Source organism: Mytilus galloprovincialis, chromosome 1 (assembly GCF_965363235.1).
Source record: "Mytilus galloprovincialis chromosome 1, xbMytGall1.hap1.1, whole genome shotgun sequence".
NCBI classification, from domain to species: domain Eukaryota; kingdom Metazoa; phylum Mollusca; class Bivalvia; order Mytilida; family Mytilidae; genus Mytilus; species Mytilus galloprovincialis.
In genome coordinates, this window is record NC_134838.1 from 64,825,737 (window position 1) to 64,849,657 (window position 23,921).

At 32.7% G+C, this 23,921-nt stretch overlaps 1 protein-coding gene and 1 long non-coding RNA gene across 3 annotated transcripts in view; one reads left to right on the forward strand and one right to left on the reverse strand.

Moving 5' to 3' along the window:
- Window positions 1–3,446, reverse strand: part of LOC143081583 (uncharacterized) — a 53,488-nt gene extending 50,042 nt beyond the window's left edge. For both annotated transcript variants that reach the window (XM_076257386.1, XM_076257380.1), the window contains exon 1: window positions 3,223–3,446. In XM_076257386.1, the coding sequence (XP_076113501.1) occupies window positions 3,223–3,298 (76 nt within the window). In that variant the 5' untranslated portion in view covers window positions 3,299–3,446. The remainder of the gene's footprint in view (window positions 1–3,222) is intronic.
- A 6,337-nt stretch (window positions 3,447–9,783) lies between these two features.
- On the forward strand, window positions 9,784–19,987 carry LOC143081631 (uncharacterized). Its single transcript, XR_012980000.1, has 8 exons — window positions 9,784–10,092; window positions 10,511–10,553; window positions 11,031–11,153; window positions 12,179–12,273; window positions 13,752–13,845; window positions 16,746–16,888; window positions 18,071–18,118; window positions 19,508–19,987. It is a non-coding gene; the product is annotated as an uncharacterized LOC143081631 (long non-coding RNA).
- The last annotated feature ends 3,934 nt before the right edge of the window (window positions 19,988–23,921 follow it).

Below are 23,921 nucleotides of genomic sequence, written 5' to 3' on the forward strand. Positions count from 1 at the left end.
CTTTACATGTCATTTCATTTAGTTGATTTGCTTTTGAGTTTCTGTACCATTGATGTAATAAAACCATTTCCAACATTCCTAAATTTTTACACATATCAGTGGCGGATCCAGAAATTTTCATAAGTGGGGGCCCACTGACTGACCTAAGAGGGGGCCCGCTCCGGTCACGCTTCAGTGATTCCCTATATAAGCAACCAAATTTTTTTCCAAAAAGGGGGGGCCGGGCCCTCTGCCCCCCCCCCCCCCTAAATCCGCCTCTGCATATAAACCAATTGATTTCACTGATTTGTTTGGGATGCAAAACCGTGCTTAGAATCATATATTAGCTAACAATAAAATACTACAATATTTATTTGGACCATCAGGGCAAGTAACTTTTTTTCCGGACAAGTAAAATTTACAGTTTTACTTGCCCAGGGACAAGTGCTCACAACAAATATTTCCACACCCCTGGCGCTGCATAAAATGTAACGACTTTTGTCTTTTCTTTGAACTTAATGGAACAAGTTGCAAAGGACTTAACATATCACGGAATATTTACTGAAAATATCCGTCAATTATTTTGATTTTACAATAAGACTTTTCTGACAAAGTATATTTGATGTTTTATAACGAAAAAACATAGAATATAAACATATACAAACAAAGTATGTGGCATATATCAGTGCACTTTAATTGAAAATATGTGTATATAATAGCGGAAAAGGTGTAATTTCATATATCATTTGAGAGCAAATTATTGACTAATACACAAAATGTGACGGAAGGCAAGTGATTGAGTTCCATGTTGAAATTGAAGATATTTACTCCATTCTTTTTCCATTGATTTCTTAACGTTTTTTCATATTTTGGCTCCGAAATTTTTATCACTAATTAGTTTAATTAAATATTATATGCTTAAAATATTATGGGATAATTTGTATTACTACTATGAAGAGAAAACTAAAGTTTGAGTCTGAATTTGCAATTAAAATTACCTCAATTTTAAATAGTCTAAACTTCGCAAATTTTATAGATTAGAAGAAAATAAAATACTGAATGGAATATTTTGACATATAAAAATAACTTCAGGAAAAACTATTTCAATTAAATGTAAGCAAACATACACATTTTTTTCATTTTGAAAAAGGGGGGTTGAAACTCTCTAATATACTACCAGTCATTAAAACGACTTTTTAGAAAAAAGTGACCGAACGAAATTCTGACGACAGGGCAAAAACTAAAGAAGACATATTTGTCTTTAAGTTAAGACCATTTTTAGCCGTGTGTTATTTGGGGAGATTAAACTCGCGATCTAGACGACTTTTTACACTTCTGTCACCGCACTAATTGTCTTATCATTGCTTATTGGGGCCTTTTATAGCTCACTATGCGGTATGGGCTTTGATCATTGTTGAAGGCCGTACGGTGACCTATAGTTGTTAATGTGTGTCATTTTGGTCTTTTGTGGATAGTTGTCTCATTGGCAATCATACCACATCTTCTTTTTTATATATAGTAGTATCAAGAGAAGAATTTCAAAACATTTTTAGTCTTTACCATATTTTAGTAATAAAGGAACTTTTTATTTTCGTAGTTAACATTAATTAGCAAGGATCATGATTAGGGTGTAGTCTCAGATTAAAGTTTTTCGGGCATCATTCACTTTGTCAAACCTTCATCATGTTAAAATTATTAAACATTGATTTGTTAAATGAAATTTGAACTCACAAGAAACATGTCATTCAAATATCAAATGTCTGTAGACAGGCATGTTCATTGTGTAGCTGGGGTGAAGTTGAACATGTTTCCAGGCGCCATAATAAAAACCAACTGATTGTTCTACTATCTATTACATGATACCGTGTATTCATGATTATTGCTAAATGTCAGAAATGACAAAATAATAGGTTGTTGGATGTTAGGATTGTCAGACTTATCATGGGTTGTGGGACAAATGGGTTGTCATACCAATGAGCTACATGGGAACAATGGGCCATCGAAATAATGAGCTGTCATGGGTTGTCCAAATAAACATGATAAGGGTGTGCACCCAAATTTCTTTTATTTATTGACAATAACCATGACAACAAAAACTAAAATGCTGATTTTTGCTGGAAATTTAATAGGTATGAAAAGTTCTGTGGTATATTTTGACTGTTCTGTGGTAAAAAGACACTCCTGACCAAACTAATTGTGTAGTGCCCTGTTATACATGTTATAAGGGGATCTCATTGGGGGTGTTCTGATCCTGGATCATGCTTACTGTTTTGTCAGATCCGCCTACACTATGTACAATGATGTATGTAAGCAATTCTAATTTTTTGGTTATTTCCTGGGTCTTGCTGAACTTCATTTCCCGTTTTCACGGTATTATATTTGACTTCCACGTGTCATGCTTACAAAAAAATCAGCAATCCAGAATCACCCTTTAAAAAGACCCCAATAAGACCCACATTATAAATTATATCTGGACTAGTCCTAGACTAGTCCAAATAATTATGATGTCTTGCAACATGTGAAAGGCTATTTCATTTTTTTTCTGGGATGCCTGGAGGAAGGCTTCCCATAAAAAACTGAAATAGTCTTGCAAGACGTCATAATTATTTGGATCAGTCTATGGGCTAGTAAACCACCCAATACACCTTATTGCTATTTAGTCCAATCCGGGAAAAACATTCATTTATACAACTTCCCGGTAGGGTCAGGTCTCCGAAAATAGACGTCATCAGTAGTGAGCTGAGGGAGGAAAAACTTTAGAAAGCGATCTTTAGTAAACTATGATAGATCATGATCCACGTTTTCAAAATTAAAATTGAAGTAAAAACATATTTTGTTTGAAGTATTTACGGTAGTTTAAACATACATGACAGGTCTCATAAAAAAGTATCATGCATGGTGCATCGTTTAAACAGGGTCCCAGATAGCTTCAACTGGATGAAAAAGTTGTGCAATTTTAGAGTTTATGTTGTATTGTTATATGTATAACCGACTTTAAATAAATCTTTTATGCTTTATGCTTATGAACTTATCCAGAATGGAATAAATAGCGATTAGGTGTATGGTTAGTAAACCAGTTGTACAAAGCTAGGGTAGCCAACTTTAAATTATATTATAACAGGTTGCATATTTGAGGTGATTGTTATATAGATCTGCATATATAATCTTGATCGGGTTATGATAAATGTCTCCCATGTTATTTTTCAGATTTGCCATTCATTTGAAATTTTATATAGTGCTAACCTTGCTTTTCGGTCTCCTTGGATTTGTGCTTCGCCTCCTCGACAGGGACCTTTATAATGAAAAGGAACGAAGTCATTGTTTTATGGAGGGTTTTTATGCAAGCCAATGTTCCCCTTTTTCGGTGTGTTTCATTGTTTGGAAGTTCAAGTTGTCAAAACTTTTGTCAACTGCGAACTGCGGGCTCAGGGGAGGTAGTCCATGTTTACAAACAAGTTCGGGTCGACATGATTTTCCGGCTTCATCCGGTTGAATATTTAGTCTTTCTGTTCTTAGTAGACTTATTAGCACGGGGGGGGGGGGGGTAACTTCCAGTGGCGTAGCCAGGGTTGAAATGATGTGGATGCCTTCGCCGAGCGGAGCGAGGCGAATTTTTTTTTTGGACTATTTTATGCAGAAAATTATATTTTTTCAGACATTGTTCCTGTAGGCACATTTGCTCCCATAGAATCCGACACTGGTTATATAGATTTTTGTTTAATTTCAAAATACCCACCAATTCATATAATTATATTTCAAACATAATTCTAATGTTTTCTCGAAATTCTCCAAAAGGAGAAACATTAATTTTTATTAGTTATTGCTCTTGTTCATTGGTTACATAAAATATGTGCAATGCAGGGGACATATATATATAGGAACTTTGTTCTTTTATTGAAAATAAAATTAATATGTGGACCTAGATAGGAACTGGAATTTTCTGATAAGCCTAGGAATGGTCACACTCTATTACAGATTAGTTTTTTTCACGTCGTCGTTCATTTCACAGGAAACGATATCAGGATATGGTGGTTTAGTTGTCAGTTATGTTGTTAGTCAGTTGTAGAAGCCATTGCTCCGCTAGGCTCAATTTCAGATGAAACAATTTCATGTCCGAGGATATGTGCATCATTTTCTGCACTTGCCGTAGCCGACGACGTAGTCTTTTCACGAAAAAAATCGAGAACACTTTTCTGCGATATCTTGTTTTATTACATGAACTAAATTATCCTTAATAAAAGACCACGCACACTTCATCGGAAATAACTGGATGCTATCCTCATATCCTAACCTTTGTTACATACGGATACCTCCGAGTTTAACTGCTGCAAACATATCTTTATTTATATTTTTTTTCCCTGCCAAAATGATGTGGATGCTTGAGCATCTGAGCATACATGCAAGCTAAGTCCACTGACTTCGATATTTTTTTGGTAGGGGTGTGCCATTTTTGCCTCAAAAAACGTACCCATTTTAATATAACATTCACTGAAATTCAGTACCTATAGTTATATAAATATTTAAGAAAGAATGACCTATACTTATATACAATATTTAAAATATGACCCATTGCTTATATAAGCACTAACTCAGCATCACTCATAATTCATTAATATACCAGCTACCCTTAAGTTTTTGGAAAGATTAGAACTTGTTCTAAATCTTTACTTAGGCACCAGCCTCCCTAACAACAGGACAGGTTAGCTACTGTTACTAAATGTATTCACACTGAAATATAGTTCCCTATGGTTCTGATATATGTGCACGTAATACACATATAAACTGGAAAAAAACTGGGTATATTATTGGAGCAGTTCATTCAAGAATGTATGTCATTAAGGTGTGTTGATGTGCAGGCTTTTAAAAACATTTTGATTAGGTAACTGGGTATTGATTCAACTAGTATGATTGACAACTGTCATTATCACTAAACAATCAGAGACAAGGTGAACCTTTAATTACAATGCCCCACCTCCTAAACTGCCAATAAAATTGACCACATTACCTATCAACCTCAGTCTTACATAATTTTACAGAGCACTAAATATAATTCTTAATACACAAGTATTTGACCTCATAATTGAGTACACAAATGTGTATATTAGATGTTTGATATTTATAAGGATGATAGATTTATTTATTGCCAATTTCTTTTGATCTACATTACATAAAGTGATTCTGTAAATTATATCTGAAAGATAAATGATTAATGGATTAACAAGATCTTAAAAAAATGAAATATGAAATAAATATGAATAAATAAAAGGTATTCAAGTAAGGCCTATAATTTACTTGATAAATTTCCAATAATCATCTGTAATTAATCAACAATTAAATTAGTACACTTTTTTTTATCAGGAATTGGCTTGAAACAGTTTAAAAATTTAAAAACTTTTAATTATAACAAACCATTGTTTATTAGTTTATTTCCCATCAATCATTATGTCTATTTTAGTCATTTGAATTTTTATTAGAAGTGAATACATATGTTTGCAATCAAGAAAGAATCCACATTTCAATAAGATAAGTTTTTTAATTGGTTACGTTGAAAAAGTACATTTTCAATGCCCTGTGTTGAAAAATACTTTAAAAATTGATCAAAAGGCACTCTAAAACTTTTAATCTTCAATGCCCTATAACCTCTGTTTCAACTTATAAAATGCCCCATAACAACATTTTTCAATTTTGTTTGTTGACACTTTAAAGTTTTAAGCTGTTGGTCCAGATTTATGTCTTACAAGGATAGTTGGTAACATTTACTAGAAGAATTTTTGCATTTTTTTGTTTTTTTGAAACATGTTCAGAACCGGCAACATAATTTCGATAAGACATAAACTGCAGTTTAAATAAAATTGTGCAAATTAAGAGACCCATATTATTTAATTTGAGCTCATTTTATCTTCATACTGGAAAGGCAAGTTTCCTTCTAAAGACCTGCTGTAAATGCAATTTTCAGCAATAGTGCTTTATAAATGTTCATTTTTCCCCACCATACCTTAATATGAAATAATTCAAACTACTCTTCTAATCTTTCCATGAGTGATTTCCATCACTTTGATTATATATGAATTGACATCGTTTGGTGCACATATATTTTATCGTTATATAATTGACCATTAATAATGTAAGATTCTCAATAGCATATTTATATATGATATGTAGATCATACCCCAAATCAATATACAGTTATCAAACGTAAATGCATTTTAATATAGGATGTCATTAAAAAGGAGGGTCATTTTTATATAAAATCTCGCAAAATTATGACCCATATTTTTGGCACATCCCCGTATACCCAATAATAGGAAGTTACCCCCCCCCCCCCCGTGCTTATTAGTTTATTCTGCTAGTCTAAGATCATCTAAGGAGCACCCTTGTCACATGAACGATCGATGAAAGAGAAAAACACATGTATGTTTTATAACATATTTGTATTATCTCAAGTTACAATCTTATTTGGCTTTTATTTCATTGAAATCATGATTGTCGGCATCAGTGACAGATAAAATAAAATATGTCTATAATGCATTTTACTTGAAGTCTTTTGGACTTTAAACAATAACATTCTTATTCTTTCAATATTTTAAAACACGGAAAATAATTAATAATAGTTGTTTCCTTTGATATGATTGATCGTAAATTTCGTGATTGAGCATACTAGTAAATCAGAAGGGCGTAAAAAAGCCGGGGGTCTGCACGCATAAGCATAAAGGAGGGGGGCTAGAGGGGGTCTCATCCCGATTTCCCGGTTTTAATATCAGAAAATCCCGAAATCCCGTACATATTTTGTCAAAAATTCCGATCCCGATAAACAAGAAATCACCATTTATTTATTAAAGAGGTCCTCCACTATTTTAGGTAACGAATAGACACATCTGACACATCTTTTAAAGGAGGCCGTCCTGGTAAACTTTGAAAATTAAACCCTACGAGTAATGTCATAAAGCATGAAGCATAAAAGATTTATTTAAAGTCGGTTATACATATAACAATACAACATAAACTCTGTAGAGCTTTTATCCGACATACATATAAGACAAGCACAATACATAAAAGACATAAAACATAAAGCACATCATGCAAAATAAATAATGTTATCAAGCACAGCAATTAATAAGCACAATTAAAGCATATAAAGCAAACATAAAATGCAGATAAACTAACATTCATGCAATAGCTATTATAAAGCACTAAAAGTAATTTAAGCATTAAGAACACAAGAATTGTTTTACATTTTCTTATCGGGGCCTTTTATAGCTGACTATGCGGTATGGGCTTTGCTCATTGTTGAAGGCGGTACTGTGACCTATAGTTGTTAATGTCTGTGTCATTTTGGTCTTTTGTGGATAGTTGTCTCATTGGCAATCATACCACATCTTCTTTTTTATACAATTAAAAAAAATAAAAAAAATATGCCCAATAATTTAAAAGCCAGAGTATACAAGATAAATAAATAAACTGATCTACAACTCACTGAGATCTGCAGGAGGAACACTGACACGAACAGCCCTCCCAATTACCAACCAAACTTTTAAACTGACCCAATGGCATATCTTCCCTCATCTTATTTGGCAGTTCGTTCCAGAGTTTGGCTCCTGCATATCTAAATGAGTGTAGCCCATGGGTAGTTGTCCTTACCCTGGGAACATCTGCTATGTTGTTATTTCTAAAAGAGTAATTACATTTTTTAATTTCAATAAGTGCATGTAGATATAATGGACATTGTTAATTAATAATTTTATATACCTCTATTGCTATCATTGTAATTCTTCTGATTTCTAAGTTTGGTAATTTTAATTTAACTAACAGTTGTTGATAGGTACTACAATAGTCTTCATATATAAATCTAATGGCACGCTCTTGTATTTTCTCTATTTTTCTGGTGTTACAATCACCACAGAAATGCCATATTACAGGACAATAGTTAAAATTTGACATTATAAGTAAATAATATATAGTAAGTCTAGTAGTACCTAATTTTGTTAAATGTTTCCCAATACGTTTAAGTACATGTAATTGTCTTGATGCCTTTTTACAAATGTTGGAAATATGGGCATCGAACTTACTGAGTTGATAATCAATTGATACACCCAATAATTTTACTTCGGAAGAACGCGCTATTTCACGAAGAAAGAACAATTAAAAATGTCTTGCACGTTGATTTTTTTTACCGATTTCACGAAACATGGTGAATGAGGAACCTTTTTCACGGCTGCATGCACGTAAAACAAAAATGCCAAAACACCGTGACGTTGCACGAAAATAACACTTTACCACCCTCATTTCAGATCATTTCTGACAATGGTTCAAGATATTATCTAGGAGTCAGGTATGGTATTTTTAATATGTCTATATATTTATAACTTTCCTTTATAACCTTAAGATGTGGAGTCAGATTACATCCCAACCCCATACCCTTATGCTTCCCATTACACTTTAAACACATATTTTTTTGTTTAGCCTGGAAATACATCAATTTTCGACTTGCTCCGTTCGGTTCAATTAATAAGGGAGTCAGATTACACCACAAACCCACACCCATATGCTTCCCAATACACTAAAAATATATTTTGTTCAGCAGGGAAATACATCAATTTTCGACTCGCTCCGTTCGGCCCAAATCCCAAGTTTCAACACGTTCTTCCAGCAGCATATCAATAATAATCTTCTTTCTTCTTTAAAAATGATAAGAACAATGTGCTGAAATTGAGCAAAATTCAAGGTGTATTACCATAACACGTATATCTAAACAGAAGTATTACTTAAGTCGCAAACAATTACTCCACTTGAAGCTTTATTTCCACTTCTAATAAACTATCTTCCCTAAAAATAATAACATATTAAATAGAAATTGTATGCAAGATTAATGTTTTTACATTGCTATCAAAAGGATTTTTTGGTGAACAAATTAGTTTTAACGTAAAAAAACACAATTATATTTGTGTGACCTAAATTATCATTTTCTGTACGAGAGAGAATTAATATCATATATTATCATAACTATTTGTGGGTTATTATGTATATACAACACTAAGCTGGATTTATTTTATGTTTCCTGTCTAAAATAGCAAGTGGGAGCCTGACATTATGCCGTGCCGAAAATTAGGCTTATGAATTCAAAAGGAATCATTAGACGTGGTTTTATGACGTTCAATTGATTTTTTAAAGTAAACAAAGTACATAGTCGGAAGATTTTAACATATATTCAAGAAACCATAACGTAAAATTGATTATATTTTGCGTTAGGACAGTTCAATTTAATTTTCTATAAGTTTGATATAATTGGTTACAGTCAGTCCCAAAAGAACTGACAATTTTATTTTAGAGAAAGCAGTGTGCTTTTTTAAATTTAGATTTATTGTCTACTGCAATACGAAATAACGCTGAACATTCTCAGATCAGGAGGTAACACGAATGCATCAAAAGTTATAAAACCAACTCTTATATTAGTCGAAAAGCTTAAACATCCACCAATTTACGTATACAAACCCGTATTCACTGGCGTGCACGTTCAACTTCGTTTGAACTTTATGTACTTTAAGAAAATACTATAAGTCAACAAGAATCTGATTCGACAAAAAAAATGTTGTTAAAGTTCAGTAATGACGCCAGGTCCGGAAAGACAATATGGAAATATTTGATTTTACTATCATTATGTAAACAAATGATATACATTTTCCTCATACCTTTGTAACGGGTTCAAAATTGACAAAGCCTTTACGTAAATTAATTTACTGAAGGATTTTGTAAATAACATGTAATGATTATTTTATAAATTTTATAAATATGAAAAACGTGACAGTATGGTAAAATTCGTCATTTGGAGATTTATAACTGCCACAGAAAGCGCGTCATTATTTTGCGTAAAACTATTATTGAAACTGTATATGAAAAAGAATTCAGATCACATTCTGAAATTTAAATCTCCAGGATTTATTCATCATAAAAGTTTTGTCCATCCCATATGTGTATATAAACTGTTTGGTGTACTGATTTCATTCAAAATCAACTATGTCACTTGAAACGTGTATTCTGTTTCTTGGGGTATTTCACATGCTCACCGTGTACTTTCGAGTGGCAGCCAGACACATTGGAAATGAACATATTAATCAGGTAATTCACATCGTTTTTCCTATTTATTCTTATCTTATGAATTAAGGTAAAACCAGACACGCTTTTCGGATGCATAATAAAGTTGCTTTCTTTTTTCTCTCGTTTCGAACGGTTATTTGTTTTTGTAATAAAACGTAAGCAGAAAATAGCTTGTTTAAAATAAATACCGACCGTGCAAGGGCTGATATCCAGTCAAAGTCGTTAATGCCTTTGTGTACTTTACATAAAATCTAATATTTTTCGTTCCTCTTTTATATCCTAAAAAAAATGAATTTAAGATGAATTTTTGTCACTGTATATTTGTTGTATAAATACATTTAAAGTAATTTGACTATATTGTTTTTTTTTTTTTCTCTTTTTGTGTTAACATGATTAATGCTATGAGTGATTTTATAAATATGAATTAACTCACTTTTAGACTCAAGGACACGTTGAATCAAATTTTACAGAGTACAATATAGGTATGTTTGATTATTAAATACATTAGTAGACAAGTAAGAAATTTGCGTATTGACAAATTTATAATTATTTCCAGAGTTTTTATTTTGACTAAAATCAAGTTAGCCCTGAAATCTTTTTCCCCTCCCATACACAACAACAATACAAAAAAAACAACCAACCAAACAAACAAACACACAAACAACAAACACACACAAATAATAATAAAAAACAAACGTATATTATAATAGAAAAAATCCTTATGATATATAATTTTCAGTTAGGTACAACACTTAACGGACTATCACACACCATTATTAAGTACATTTGTAACAATCTTTTCATTTTTGTATACACCAAGCAATATTTATTTGATGGTAATAAATATTCGGTTTGCTTTCTCTTCAACAGTTAAAAATAAGAAAGAGAAATATGTAATCACATGCTTTTTGTTTATTTATAATGCATGTAAACAGCTGTTATTTGAAACATGGTTTTAGATTGTTATATGGAAACTGAGGTTACGAGATACAATGCTGAAGATTTGCCACCTGAATGGGATGTACCAAGTAATAAGATACAAATCAGAAACCATTCTGTAACCTGGTCTTACCAAATTCAAGGTAAAATATTTGTGTTACATTTACACGTACCATATTGACAGGAACTCCAACGAAAAATTGTCAATATAATACTTCCATGCATGTACAAACAAAACGATCTCATAGGTTGTTATACACCGCGTTTAGAACTACCATTAAAAGTTGATTATCTGAATAAATACACATGTTGTTTTCTAACCACCCGTATCTGAACGATTTGTTGTTGTCAGTATTTGTTTAAAATAGTAGATAGAGGCACTTATAATCGAGTCATTGATGAGTTTTTATTACCACAGTATATATTAAATTTATCTAGTTTTATCCCAGCTCCCTTAAATTAGACTCCAAGTTTAGAGATACGACAAAATGTCGTTAAAGTCGAAACTGGTACATATGAGATATTGAGCGATGAATTTGCATATTTTCATTTAAATAGAAGAACATTTATCAAACGGCCCTAGAGTGAAAGACATTCCGCAGAAATCTGACCTCTTTAAAATAACGTATCTTAATTTAAGAAAAGAAATATAAATTTCAAAAGATGCAAATTAAGATAATTACATTAGATGTATGTTTCATTATGATACTTTATTCTGATTGGCTAACTGCACATCACGTGTTATTCCGTAAGCAATTGCATTGCTCAATAAAACTTTTCATGCATGATAACACATGGTCCCACAATAAAGTGCACAGGTGAATTAAATAAAACAATAATAAAATTCGTGTTTTCATGATCATTGCTAAAAAATGTAATTATAAGTATTGAATGCTTCTTTTTGTAACTTCATAGGGTTGTGAAAGCGTTGACCGTGCACACATTTTTAATATGAAGCGCTTCCGCGCTTCATACAAAATGTACTTCGGTCAACGCTTTTACACCCCAATGAAGTTACAAAAAGAAGCATTCAATTCTTAAATGAATGAATTCAAAATCATCTTCGAATTGTTACATTTTCAGTGGTGAAAATTTGTTATTGGTTGTAGCAAAATGACATTTTAATAATATATATTAAAGTTAATATGATCTTATCTCTTTTTTAAAGATAAAAGCAATTTAACAGGTTTCAAGGTATGGTTTATGAACTGGGAAACAGAAGGTTGCAAGCTGGTATTGTTGAATAATACTTATGATAATCTAGTAAGTAAGTGAAACAAACGATAGTAATATAACTTCTTAGGAAGAAAGATAAGAAGTTAGCAATATCCTTTAACTCTACTTTCCGCTATATAGATGACGTTCTTTCACTAAACAATTCAAAATTTGGTGACTATGTGGAACACATCTATCCCATCGAATTGGAGATAAAGGATACTACAGATACAGTTAAGTCGGCTTCATATCTTGACTTCATCTAGAAATTGACAATGAGGATCGGTTGAAAACAAAACTTTACGACAAAAGAGATGATTTCAGCTTTCCAATTGTGAACTTTCCATTTCTAAGTAGCAACATTCCAGCAGCACCTGCATACGGGGTATATATCTCCCAATTGATACGATATTCCCGTGCTTGCATTTCCTATCATGATTTTCTTGATAGAGGGTTACTGCTCACAAGGAAGCTATTAAACCAAGAGTTCCAAATGGTGAAGTTGAAATCATCCCTTCGTAAATTTTACGGACGCCATCACGAGTTGGTTGACCGTTGTGGAATAACCGTTTCACAAATGATATCGGATATGTTCCTTACGTCGTAACTACAATCCCCTTCCCTTTCATGAATGTGACCTACCGAAATAGACTATTTACCGGATTTGTAATCACATAAGCAACACGACGGGTGCCACATGTAGAGCAGGATCTGCTTACCCTTCCGGAGCACCTGAGATCACCCCTAGTTTTTGGTGGGGTTCGTGTTGTTTATTCTTTAGTTTTCTATGTTGTGTCATGTGTACTATTGTTTTTCTGTTTGTCTTTTTCATTTTAGCCATGGCGTTGTCTGTTTATTTTAGATTTATGAGTTTGACTGTCCCTTTGGTATCTTTCGTCCCTCTTTTATCCATCTATTGTATCTAAATGACAAATGTAATATAATAAATAAACAAGAATGTGTTCATAGTAAACGGATGCCCCACTCGCACTATCATTTTCTATGTTCAGTGAACCGTGAAATTGGGATCAAAACTTTAATTTGGAATTAAAATTAGAAAGATCATATCATAGGGAACATGTGTATTAAGTTTCAAGTTGATTGGACTTCAACTTCATCAAAAACTACCTTGACCAAAAACTTTAACCTGAAGCGAACGGACGCACGGACGGAAGCACAGACCAGAAAAATATAATGCCCCTCTTCTATCGTAGGTGGGGCATAAATATAGTTCTAAAAGTCATCTGCATATGACAAATGACAGTTCAACTTTTGAACAAACAAATAAAATTTAATGAATCAGAATGTAAAAAAGATATAAATAGAATATCATCTTTACATATACATAAACTTTCACAATTTTTTTCTATCCCCAAACTTTGAAAAGCTGCGGGACTATGTTTTCTAGGATCTGGGTAAGATACATTTTGACCTTTTGAATTCTAAAACTCTAACATATGTTTTCGTGTAAAGTTTGCCGTTTTGTGTCTAACCATGCATTAACTGCATGTTTATGAACATTCCAGATGAATTTTAAAACGCACTTGCCAGATAATATCAAGAATACGCCAGCGCTGTCAGTAAATGTCTATCCACTTGTAGAAATTGGCTCAATAAAACGTGAGTAAATACTAATGTTAACCCTTACAGAACTGAAATGTTTGCAGCAGATCTGCTGCAAACTCGCTGCAGGTCTGCTGCAAACAAAATGCTTGCAGGAACCCTTTGAATAATGTTTGCAGATGTTCGCAGCTAGCTGCAAACCTCCTGTAAACATTGCAGCTTTTTGCTGCAAGCTTGCGGCAAGGTTGCAGAAACAAATATGTTTGCAGTAAGATTGCAGGAAAAACTAGAATATAAGGGATGTTCGCAGCTAGATTGCAGGAATCTTTGACAATTTTATATGTTTGCAAGAACATTGCAAGAAACTACATAAAACGACTGAGCATGCCTATTGGTAACTTCCTGGAAGATAAAGATTTGAAATTTGAAAATGTTGGTGATGTTTGTGTCATGATATATATTAGTGTTCAGGGAGGCATTATAGTTTGGCAACAGATTAGTTTTTAAAGACATTATTTGTAAGTACATATTCATCGTAGAATGTTAACTTATGAAAGTCATTCCCTCCACAGATATCTGCATGAGGTTTAAAATACATCTTCAAATATGTAACCATGCAATATACATGCAGTACTCCCTCATATGCTTAGAGATTATAACTTACAAAATATATGTAAGTCTAGTTGAATTTTGTGACAATTTTAGTTTAACTATAGCTGTATATAATCATATACATGCGCAAAGAAAATTTCAAATAAATCTTTTTAACTTTAGATTCATGCATGTAATTCATTTGAGAACGAACTTGGAATTAATTTAACTTATTAAACATGTTAAAAGGTATAAACTTATGCTATGATAATTTTTCAAATAATAAAGTAATTGAATTATTTTATGAATGGATGGATGTAACTTAACTTTTTAAGAATTTGCTGTGTAATATAGATAACATGATGTGTACACAACATGACATTGGTTAATTGTATAACAGATTGATTTGAATAAAAATGTTTGCAGCAGGTCTGCAGCAAACACGCAGAAGAAAGATTAATTTGCATAAATATGTTTGCAGCAGGTCTGCGCAAACACTTATTTGCATATAAATGTTTGCAGCAGATCTGCAGCAAACAGGCAGGAGAAAGATTAATTTGCATAAATATGTATGTTTGCAGCAGGTCTGCAACAAACACTCATTTGCATATAAATGTTTGCAGCAGGTCTGCGGCAAACACTCATTTGCATGGTAAATTGTTTGGAGCAGACCTGCAGCGTATTTGCAGCAAACACGCCGCAAACACGGACTCTATGTTCGCTGCAAGTCTGCAGCAAGTTCGCAGCAGACTTGCAGCAAATGTTTGCAGGAGGCTGGTTTTTTCAGTAAGGGAAGGATGTCTGCTGCTCAGTTTCAAAATAAATAACTTTCCACAAAACTAGTATATATTGATAGGGATTTAATTGAGGAATAAAAAAAAACCAAAATAAATATAGCTAAGGGGTCAATTTGCTTGTTTTAGAGATATTAGCCATTGGAATTATGGCGGGAAAATGTTCTCTCTTGATTTTTTATAGCCTTATCATTGACCAGTTAAAGCTCTAAAAACTATTAAAAAATAAATAAGATTTTATAAGACTTTTACAAATGACTTATAATTATACATGTAAAAGATAAATAAAAAGAAAAATAGGGGTTCATGGGCAAATTTTTTTTAAGGCATTCAAATGGATAAAACGAGAGGATTTCGAAAATCTGGCAAAAATTCCAAAACATGACAAGCAAACATCCTTAAATGATTCTTATAGACATCAAGACAACATGGCAATGATACACACAGTTGGATACTTACTGTGGATTTATTAATATTCGTTGGATACCAATTTTCGTGGATTTCGTGGGTACAGGGGAACCAAGAATTTAAATGTTCAACGAATTACTAGTTTTCTAAAGGAATGAATGCCGAAAATGCCAAAACCACGAACTTAAATATCCACGAAAACAATTGAATCCACAGTACTTTTATTTGTATTAATTATGATTGTCTGAATCTTAATGAAAACCCTAAAAGCAAATGCTTTTCAATAATGTTCCACTCTGAGAACACACGCCCATTAACACGCGTGCTAAAACTGTGACAACCAAACGTACAACACTTTGAAGTATTTATAACATGTAACCAAGAACGAATGTAGAATTAAGATAAACCGTCCTCCATTATTAAGCGACACATAAAGTCGAGATAAGGTATGATTGTCAATGAGACAACTATCCACAAGAGTTAAAATGAAGTGGATGTTAACAACCGTATGGCCTTCAACAATTAGAAAAAAACATACCGTATATTCGGAAACAAAAGGCACCGTAATGAAAAGTTTATGAAACAATTCAATTGAGAAAACTATTGGACTATTCATAACAAAACAATGTATGTAAAAACAAAGATGACAGACATGAAAGAACGACAAACACTGAACTTCAGTCTCCTGATTTTGGAAAGGCTCATACAGAGTGTGGCGGGGTTAAACACGTTTCTGAGCGTCCAACCCTCCCTTAACCCGGGACTGTGGTGTAACAGCAGAACATAAGATCAAACTAGAACACTCAGTTGGAAAAGGTTTAACGCATTTGATCGATAAAAAAGAAAAAAAAAACATCAGACAAAAACAAAAACACAGACAGGACGTCACATCATGGTAATATATCAATCTCTCATCCCAACAAAAAAGATGTAAGAACAGATCTGAAAGAATGGAATATAAGTATTTTTTGTCATTATATTTGTTAACCTTTTAGTGTTGAATTCTAATATTTTTATATCATTGTGTTTGACAGTGTCTTCTCCTTCACTCAAAGATATATTCAATATCCACATTTAAAAATCAAAATTGCATAATAAACATTTATTTATTTTAGGTATGAAAATATGTTTCAAAATTGTTTAATTTCTCAATGTTCTTTCTAGATGTGCAGTGGAAAGGTCTTTCGTTTTTAAATGTATCTGGGAACAGCATTAAAGTTGTTTTCGGTCTACAGCATATTAGTTCCATGAATTTCAGCCTGTACAGGAAGAATGGAAAACTTGTCTATTCAAAACGTGTTCAAGGAGTAAGTTTATACTGTTACATAATGTAAAAGTCTTTGTTTGTATGCCACGTCCACCCCTGCCCGCTTTTTGACCGAAAAAAATGTCGGTGTTTGGTCAAAATGTACTTAAGCTTTGCTCTGCTCGACAGTATGTATATATCCAGTTTCCTTTAATTACGACCCTTTTAAACAGTCTTGGATCTGCCCCTGTTTAGACTATTTTGTACGTACTCATTGAGCTGCTTCTTTTCAAAAAGATTTAAATAGGCCAATTCGTAATATATAGCATTATTTCATAAAGAATACTAAAGTTAATCATTTAATCAATACCCAATACATACGTTATATTCTGGTGCTATGGATCGTGGCTGAAACTTTACTGGAAACAAACGAGATACTGCAACTAAATGCATTTTGTTGCTTGTCATTCTTGTCACCAAGCTATAAAAAAGATTATAGAGGACATGTTCAACCATTATATTTAAAATTGCGAGTGAATTATTTAAAAAAAATATCCACACAGTATTCAGTTTGATAACAAAAGCTGTTGTCATTTTGAGATGCACCCCTAAACACGATGACAAAATGACAACGCCATATGGCGAAAAACTACCAATTGACAAAGAACAGTATAAAAAACACAAAATAAAGTAAAACGAACGCACCAAAAACGAAATAGGCTATTTCATGTGCTCCGGAAAGGAGGGCAGATCCTGTTCCATATGTGACGCCAATAGTATTTAACATTTTATTTGTTTATTTTACCTATTATGTCTATTTTGTTCACGCGTCGTTGGAAATATAAAGAGATTTGATGCAACTGTCATACAACTGAGAGGTTTGGCGCTATTAAATCAGGTCCAATCCACAATTTTCTACAATTAAAAATGCCTGTGACAAGTCAGGAATATAACAGTTGAAGTCCATTCGTTTGATGTGTTTTATCATCTGATTTTGCCATTTGAGTCAGGATCGACTTTCCGTTTTAAATTTTCCTGGGAGTTCAGTATTTTTGTGGTTTTAATTTTTTCTATGAAAAAAAGAGAAGAAAGAAAACTTACACGTTTCTGCACCATATTTTAAAGTTTTTGTACGATTTAGCTTTACATATAATTTTGTGATATTATTACAATGTGTTTATTCTCCATGAACACTTTGATATGTGTATTTTTGCTGAAAGATTTAACTTCTTGTTCATTATAGTCAATGGTTGTGGTAAAGCATCTACCAAGAGGTGTCTATTTCTTCGAGGTACGTAAACTTCTTCACTACATTTATATAAATTCCACAAATTTCAATGGTTTGATGATATGCAAAACAAAAGCAAAAAATGTCAGGTATGTCAGGTTTGATAAAATACAATGATACGATAACTTTCATGCGTTAGAAGCTCTTTTCGGAACTTATCTTCATCAGGAAAGCCAAAAGCCAGGAAATCCGATGTATGAATACACAGAAACGTAAGAAACTTTATTACACTATCACGGACCTAAAACGAATAGCCACTTTCATTTTGATTATTTTACTAGAATTCCGACACATTATAATCTCTAAAAGTAGCACATAAAACATGAAAGTTACATGCTTGAAGTGACTAGGTGAAAAAGATCACCGTGGGTTCAAAACTGTATCGTATTCCCGTTAGTTAACAGTGCACGAGGGAGGTGGAAAGTTTGCCTGTGTGAAAGGGCAATAAATCTTTCACAACAATGTAAATAAAATAAGATGTAACCTGGAATACATCCATGAGACAACAACCAAGCCATTTGTCAATCAGTTGAAACCTGAATCGTCGTTATACCAAATAAGTTTATGACAAATATAAATAAAGGCAACAGTAGTATAACGGTGTTCCAAAGTCATAAATCGATTGATAGAAAACAAGTCCGGGCTACAAACTCAAACCGTGGGAAACACATGAACTATATGAGAAAAACAAAGGAACAACAGGAACACTGACTGCAACAAAAACAAACACACGAGATGTGTCTAGGCAAACAGGAAATTATCATACAAAAGAAAAGCAGAAATATCAAAATTCAACATTTCTTAGATCTATTTTTTTCATATTTGAATCCAGTTCATATTTTCATATTCTGAGAGATCAATATCTTTCAAATTATACATTTGTATTTGATTGTAAAACAAATCTTTTAATTCCTAGTATCTTAACTTTCTACCAAAACATGTTGTTCGCCGTCTAAAGAATAACAACACTGGCACAACCTTTGAACAACTAGATATATAAGCTAGAATGCTTTCCCTTTTCCTTTTCTAAGTTTTGAACACCCATTTGTTGATTGTCTTGTTAGCCTTATCTATTGATTGTGTTTGTAGTCACCTCTAAAATTTGTTAATGAATGTTATGTAATACTATATAAAGCAATTTACTTTTTTCACTAGTTAAGTAAACATTAAATCTCTCAAAATAACTGTAATATTTGTTTGCAAATTATATTTATAATTATAAGTGAGTTCCATTTCTTTTTATCGTTTTTAATATGTTGTTGAATCTGACATTATTAAGAAAAAGAACTTTCTTGTCCGATCTTTTTCTATGTTTTTATTACCAAAAATAAATGAAATAGACATACTTGAACATAATATTCTTGAAGGAAACCATTTTTATTTGTTTTACAGCTGGATGATATAGATAGTGATATGTCTTTAAATTACTGTCCTTGCTATGTCGAATCTTTGGGCAAGAAAATGTGTCTAAAGTGTGAAAGAAAAAATAGTAACGAGTTCCATGTTCCAGGCGAGCGGTCGAGTATGTAGAGTGTTTGATGTTGTATTTGTATTTGTCTTTTAGTGGTTGTGCTTGAATTAGATGTGGTTTGTTTGCAGTTTAACTAGATTTTATTTTCTAGTTAATTGCACTTAAATAAGCATATTGTTGCCTTTATATTCTAAACTATGTTAATCACATAATATATATAAATGTAATTGCATGAATTTAAGAACAAGCATGAAAAGATGACTGTACTCATAGACAAGCATGTCTTTCTCATGTCAAGAATACACAATAAAATGAAGAACAAGCATGAAAAGATGACTGTACTCATAGACAAGCATGTCTTTCTCATGTCAAGAATACACAATAAAATGTATGTTATTTTGTATATTGTTTTTGTTTTTATCCTGAAATAATTTAATTTTGGATGTAACGCATCTTCTGATTTGGTGACGTTATTTTGTTATGAGCCCATAGACATAATTTAGTCATGTGACCGTGACGTCATCAAAGTTTTTTCATGGTTTTCTACGGTTTAAAATGGAATTTAGAATTAAATTATAAGAAATGACTGTAATATTTTTTCTGTCTATTCGAAATAACATAAAAAAATGTGGTGCACACTGTTAAATAACCCGCTAGGCGCGTTATTCAATGTGCACCAAATTTTTAATGTTATTTCTTCATAGACAGAAAAAATATTACAGTCATTCCTAAAATACGGTTCTTGTACTTTTTTGTTTAAGTAAACTTGACATTTCTTTAAACGAGGACTCATAGGAGACATACAGATATAATGTGATGACCATAAAGTTTTAGACAAGATTTCGATTAGCTTACATCATACTCCTCCAATACATAAGTCGCAGTCAGTCATTGACTAGTGTACATGTACAAGGTAATTCAAAGTATAATGTGCAGAATGTGCTGGTTTTGACCTTCCTAAGAAAAGAGCAAGATCAAACGTTTGAAAACGAATGTCTGGTATATGTAGGAGACTTTTAAATAAACGCCCGTCTAGCGTACATTTGAAAGCCTAGTATCTCCTATATGTGTTTATTTACAAATACTCGGTCGACGTCACTTCTGGTGGAGGTTTCCTCCCCGAAGGTTATACAAGACTTCTGTGTTGATATGAATTAGTATGGTATTTGATTTAATCAAAAGGTTTACAAACGTTTGATGCTTTTTAAAATACAAAGGATCCTCGTTCTTCGTTCTTAAGATTATCCTGGATGTATTTGACAAATCTTTCGGAACATTTGGTCCACAATGCTTTTTAACTTCGTCCTTGGTAAGGCCTTTTCTGATTCGATCGCTTCTGGTGTTCACAATTTTATGATGAGTTTATGTATATATATTGAATGACATGTATACTTACTAGTATTGTGTATATGTGAATTCAGTGGCTATTACATAGTTAGCTTTCATACCCAGTTTGTGCGTGTCTGTTCTATGAGTACACTCTGAAGCTGGCATGTCAGTTAACTGCTAGTAGTCTGTTGTTATTTATGTATTATTGTCATTTTATTTATTTTTTTTGATTACATCTTCTACACCAGACTCGAATTTCTCTTTTGAACTGAATTTTAAATGTGCGTATTGTTATGCGTTTACTTTTCTACATTGGCTAGAGATATAGGGGGATGGTTGAGATCTCATAAACATGTTTAGCCCCGTCGCATTTTTGCGCCTGTCCCAAGTCAGGAGCCTCTGGCCTTTGTTAGTCTTGTATTATTTTAATTTAGTTTCTTGTGTACAATTTAGAAATTAGTATGGCGTTCATTATCACTGACCTAGTATATATTTGTTTAAGGGGCCAGCTGAAGGACGCCTCTGGGTGCAGGAATTTCTCGCTACATTGCATACTATATGGCTATATTATATATTATTGAATTCGGAAAAAATGAGTAGTTTTGAAATATCGATGTCGTCAAAAAGAAATGTGGTAACAGTTAATCATAAATTCAGGTCAAAGATCAAATTCTGTTATTATTTTTTTTTTCTGCCATATTTTCAAAATTTTAAGATATATACAACAGTTGAGATTACATTTTAGATACAGACATTTTCTTAAATCAATTAGCAATGAATCATCTTGAAAATGTAAAAAAAAAAGGAATTATTATTATCGATTTATTCTGAAAATTGACGTTTTTCAAACACTTGTTCTATTATACAAGATCATCAAATATTCTGTTTAAGTTACAGTAGTTACCTTGTCGGCTGACATTCAACCTCAGCAATAAATAATAAATATTATTTTTACCTGAAGCCTATACTATCATGAAAGCGTATTTTGCAAAAGCTCATTCATTGTAATTAATTAAAACTCAAAACTACTCAATATCTCAAAAACAGTTACAATTAAAAATCCAATCAAAGAGATCCACACAACAGAATTAAGCCAGGAGTATCTTCTGGTTCATCTGTCAAGGAGCATGATTGGAAATTTCTACATAATGCTGACCCTTTACAGGAGCAAGGCTCCAAACATGCAATGTTTTATTGTGAACAAACACATGCGTTTTTAAATGGAGATTTTCCCTTACATGAAAACACAAGATCCTACAAGAATTCTGCTGCAGATGCCTTTTAAAATACACGGGGTACAATGAATCATTTACCTCTCGCCAACTGTAATCTAAAGGTGACGGAATAGGGGTTTAGCAATGTGTAATGCGGTCCAAATTTTAGTTTGAAACGAAACACGTAAAATATGCTGTTTCAGTACCGCTTCACAGGGAGGTTAACTGACTAAATTTACATCTGTACTGGTGGCAAGCTTGACGCGCATTGTATAAATATCATGATGGAATGATTAACAGAATTTTTTCTGATCATTAAGCTTTCATATTAATGTTCATGCCCACACAAGGGCTTCATCTTTGTCAATATTACCGAAGCTCTTCAAACCACTGTCCTGCAAAGTCTTGTAGATTGTTTGTTTACCTACTCCAAACAGAGAGCATTCGGTAAATGCATTTATAGCAGGCAATAGTTTACAAATAGTTGAGGAAAGACAGGCACATAGTTGGTGAATGGATACAATTCTTCTCCCATCCTTTACAATGCTAATGTTCACCATCCGCACCCACAACTCGCTGGTATGTGTCATACGAGTATCGGTCTCATCTTGAGTGCTAAACAAGTGACGACAGTCATTAACAGTGTTGGTATAAATAACTTTGACAATTTCGGGATTTACAAACATTCCGGCTAAGTAAAGATCACAATCAGGTTGAATCATAGGGGATTGTCAAAGTTTTGAGGAATAAAACCACCAAAATAATTAAGGAGTGCATGCTTGTTTTCTTTAACAGAAAGAAACTTCTTCCAGTCAAGGATACTTCTCCCTTCAACAATCTGATACACTTTAATGGAAGCTGTAGTCCTTGTGCGGCCTGCGTTCCCTTTCATCAGACTTTATAGAGTTGTTCATGTCGTAGCGGCCAAAAGCATTTGTTACTGTCTGCTCTACAGAAAAGCGTTGGGACATATTGTTTTAATAATCAGCTACAAGGTCACCGAATGTTCTACTTTTCTTAACATCAATACATTGAACCAATGCCATACAATCTCTGACTTAAGTTGTGAGTGATGGTAAAATGGAAGGTAAGGAAAGTGCACAAGAGACTTCAGATTCTTATTGATTCACCAAATTAGACTTGCATGATTTTGTCGTGGTGCCGTCATCGTGAAAAAGGTAAATTGGAAGGGGACCTGCAGGTTTCGACAGCACATTTTCAATTTTAACATCATATCTACAGTTTGACAAAATCAGTGCACGTCTAAATACAAGTTCTTGAATTATGTAACCTGAAATTATCTCCCCCGATTTACATTAAAGGTTTTTTTTGTGGTCATGTTTTCAAACGTTTTTATTTTTGACTTTGATATAGGACTAAAATAACTCCTTGACTGACCTAAAGAAAGAGCAATAGTGATGAAATGTCTAGACATATTTAAGCTTTTAAACAGAAAAATGTCTACTGCTTCAAGGAAAATATCCCAGTATTTAAATGTCAGTACAATACAGCACAACCCCATATGTATCTATAAGAGGCTGTATATGAGCTTTAAATAGCTCCGTCATATGAGCGTTAGGACTTGTTTCTGGCTTGTATTGCTGAAATTATGCATCTGAGATAAATGAACTTGATATTATTGATTAATAAAGGTATGAAATATTATATAAATATTGATAATTTTACATTTATTGTAAAAACAAATGATGAAATTGAATTGAAAAGTACTCTATTAAATGCAAAATATTTGTAGTGTTAAACCTTTACAAAAATTCTTTAATAACGGATTAAT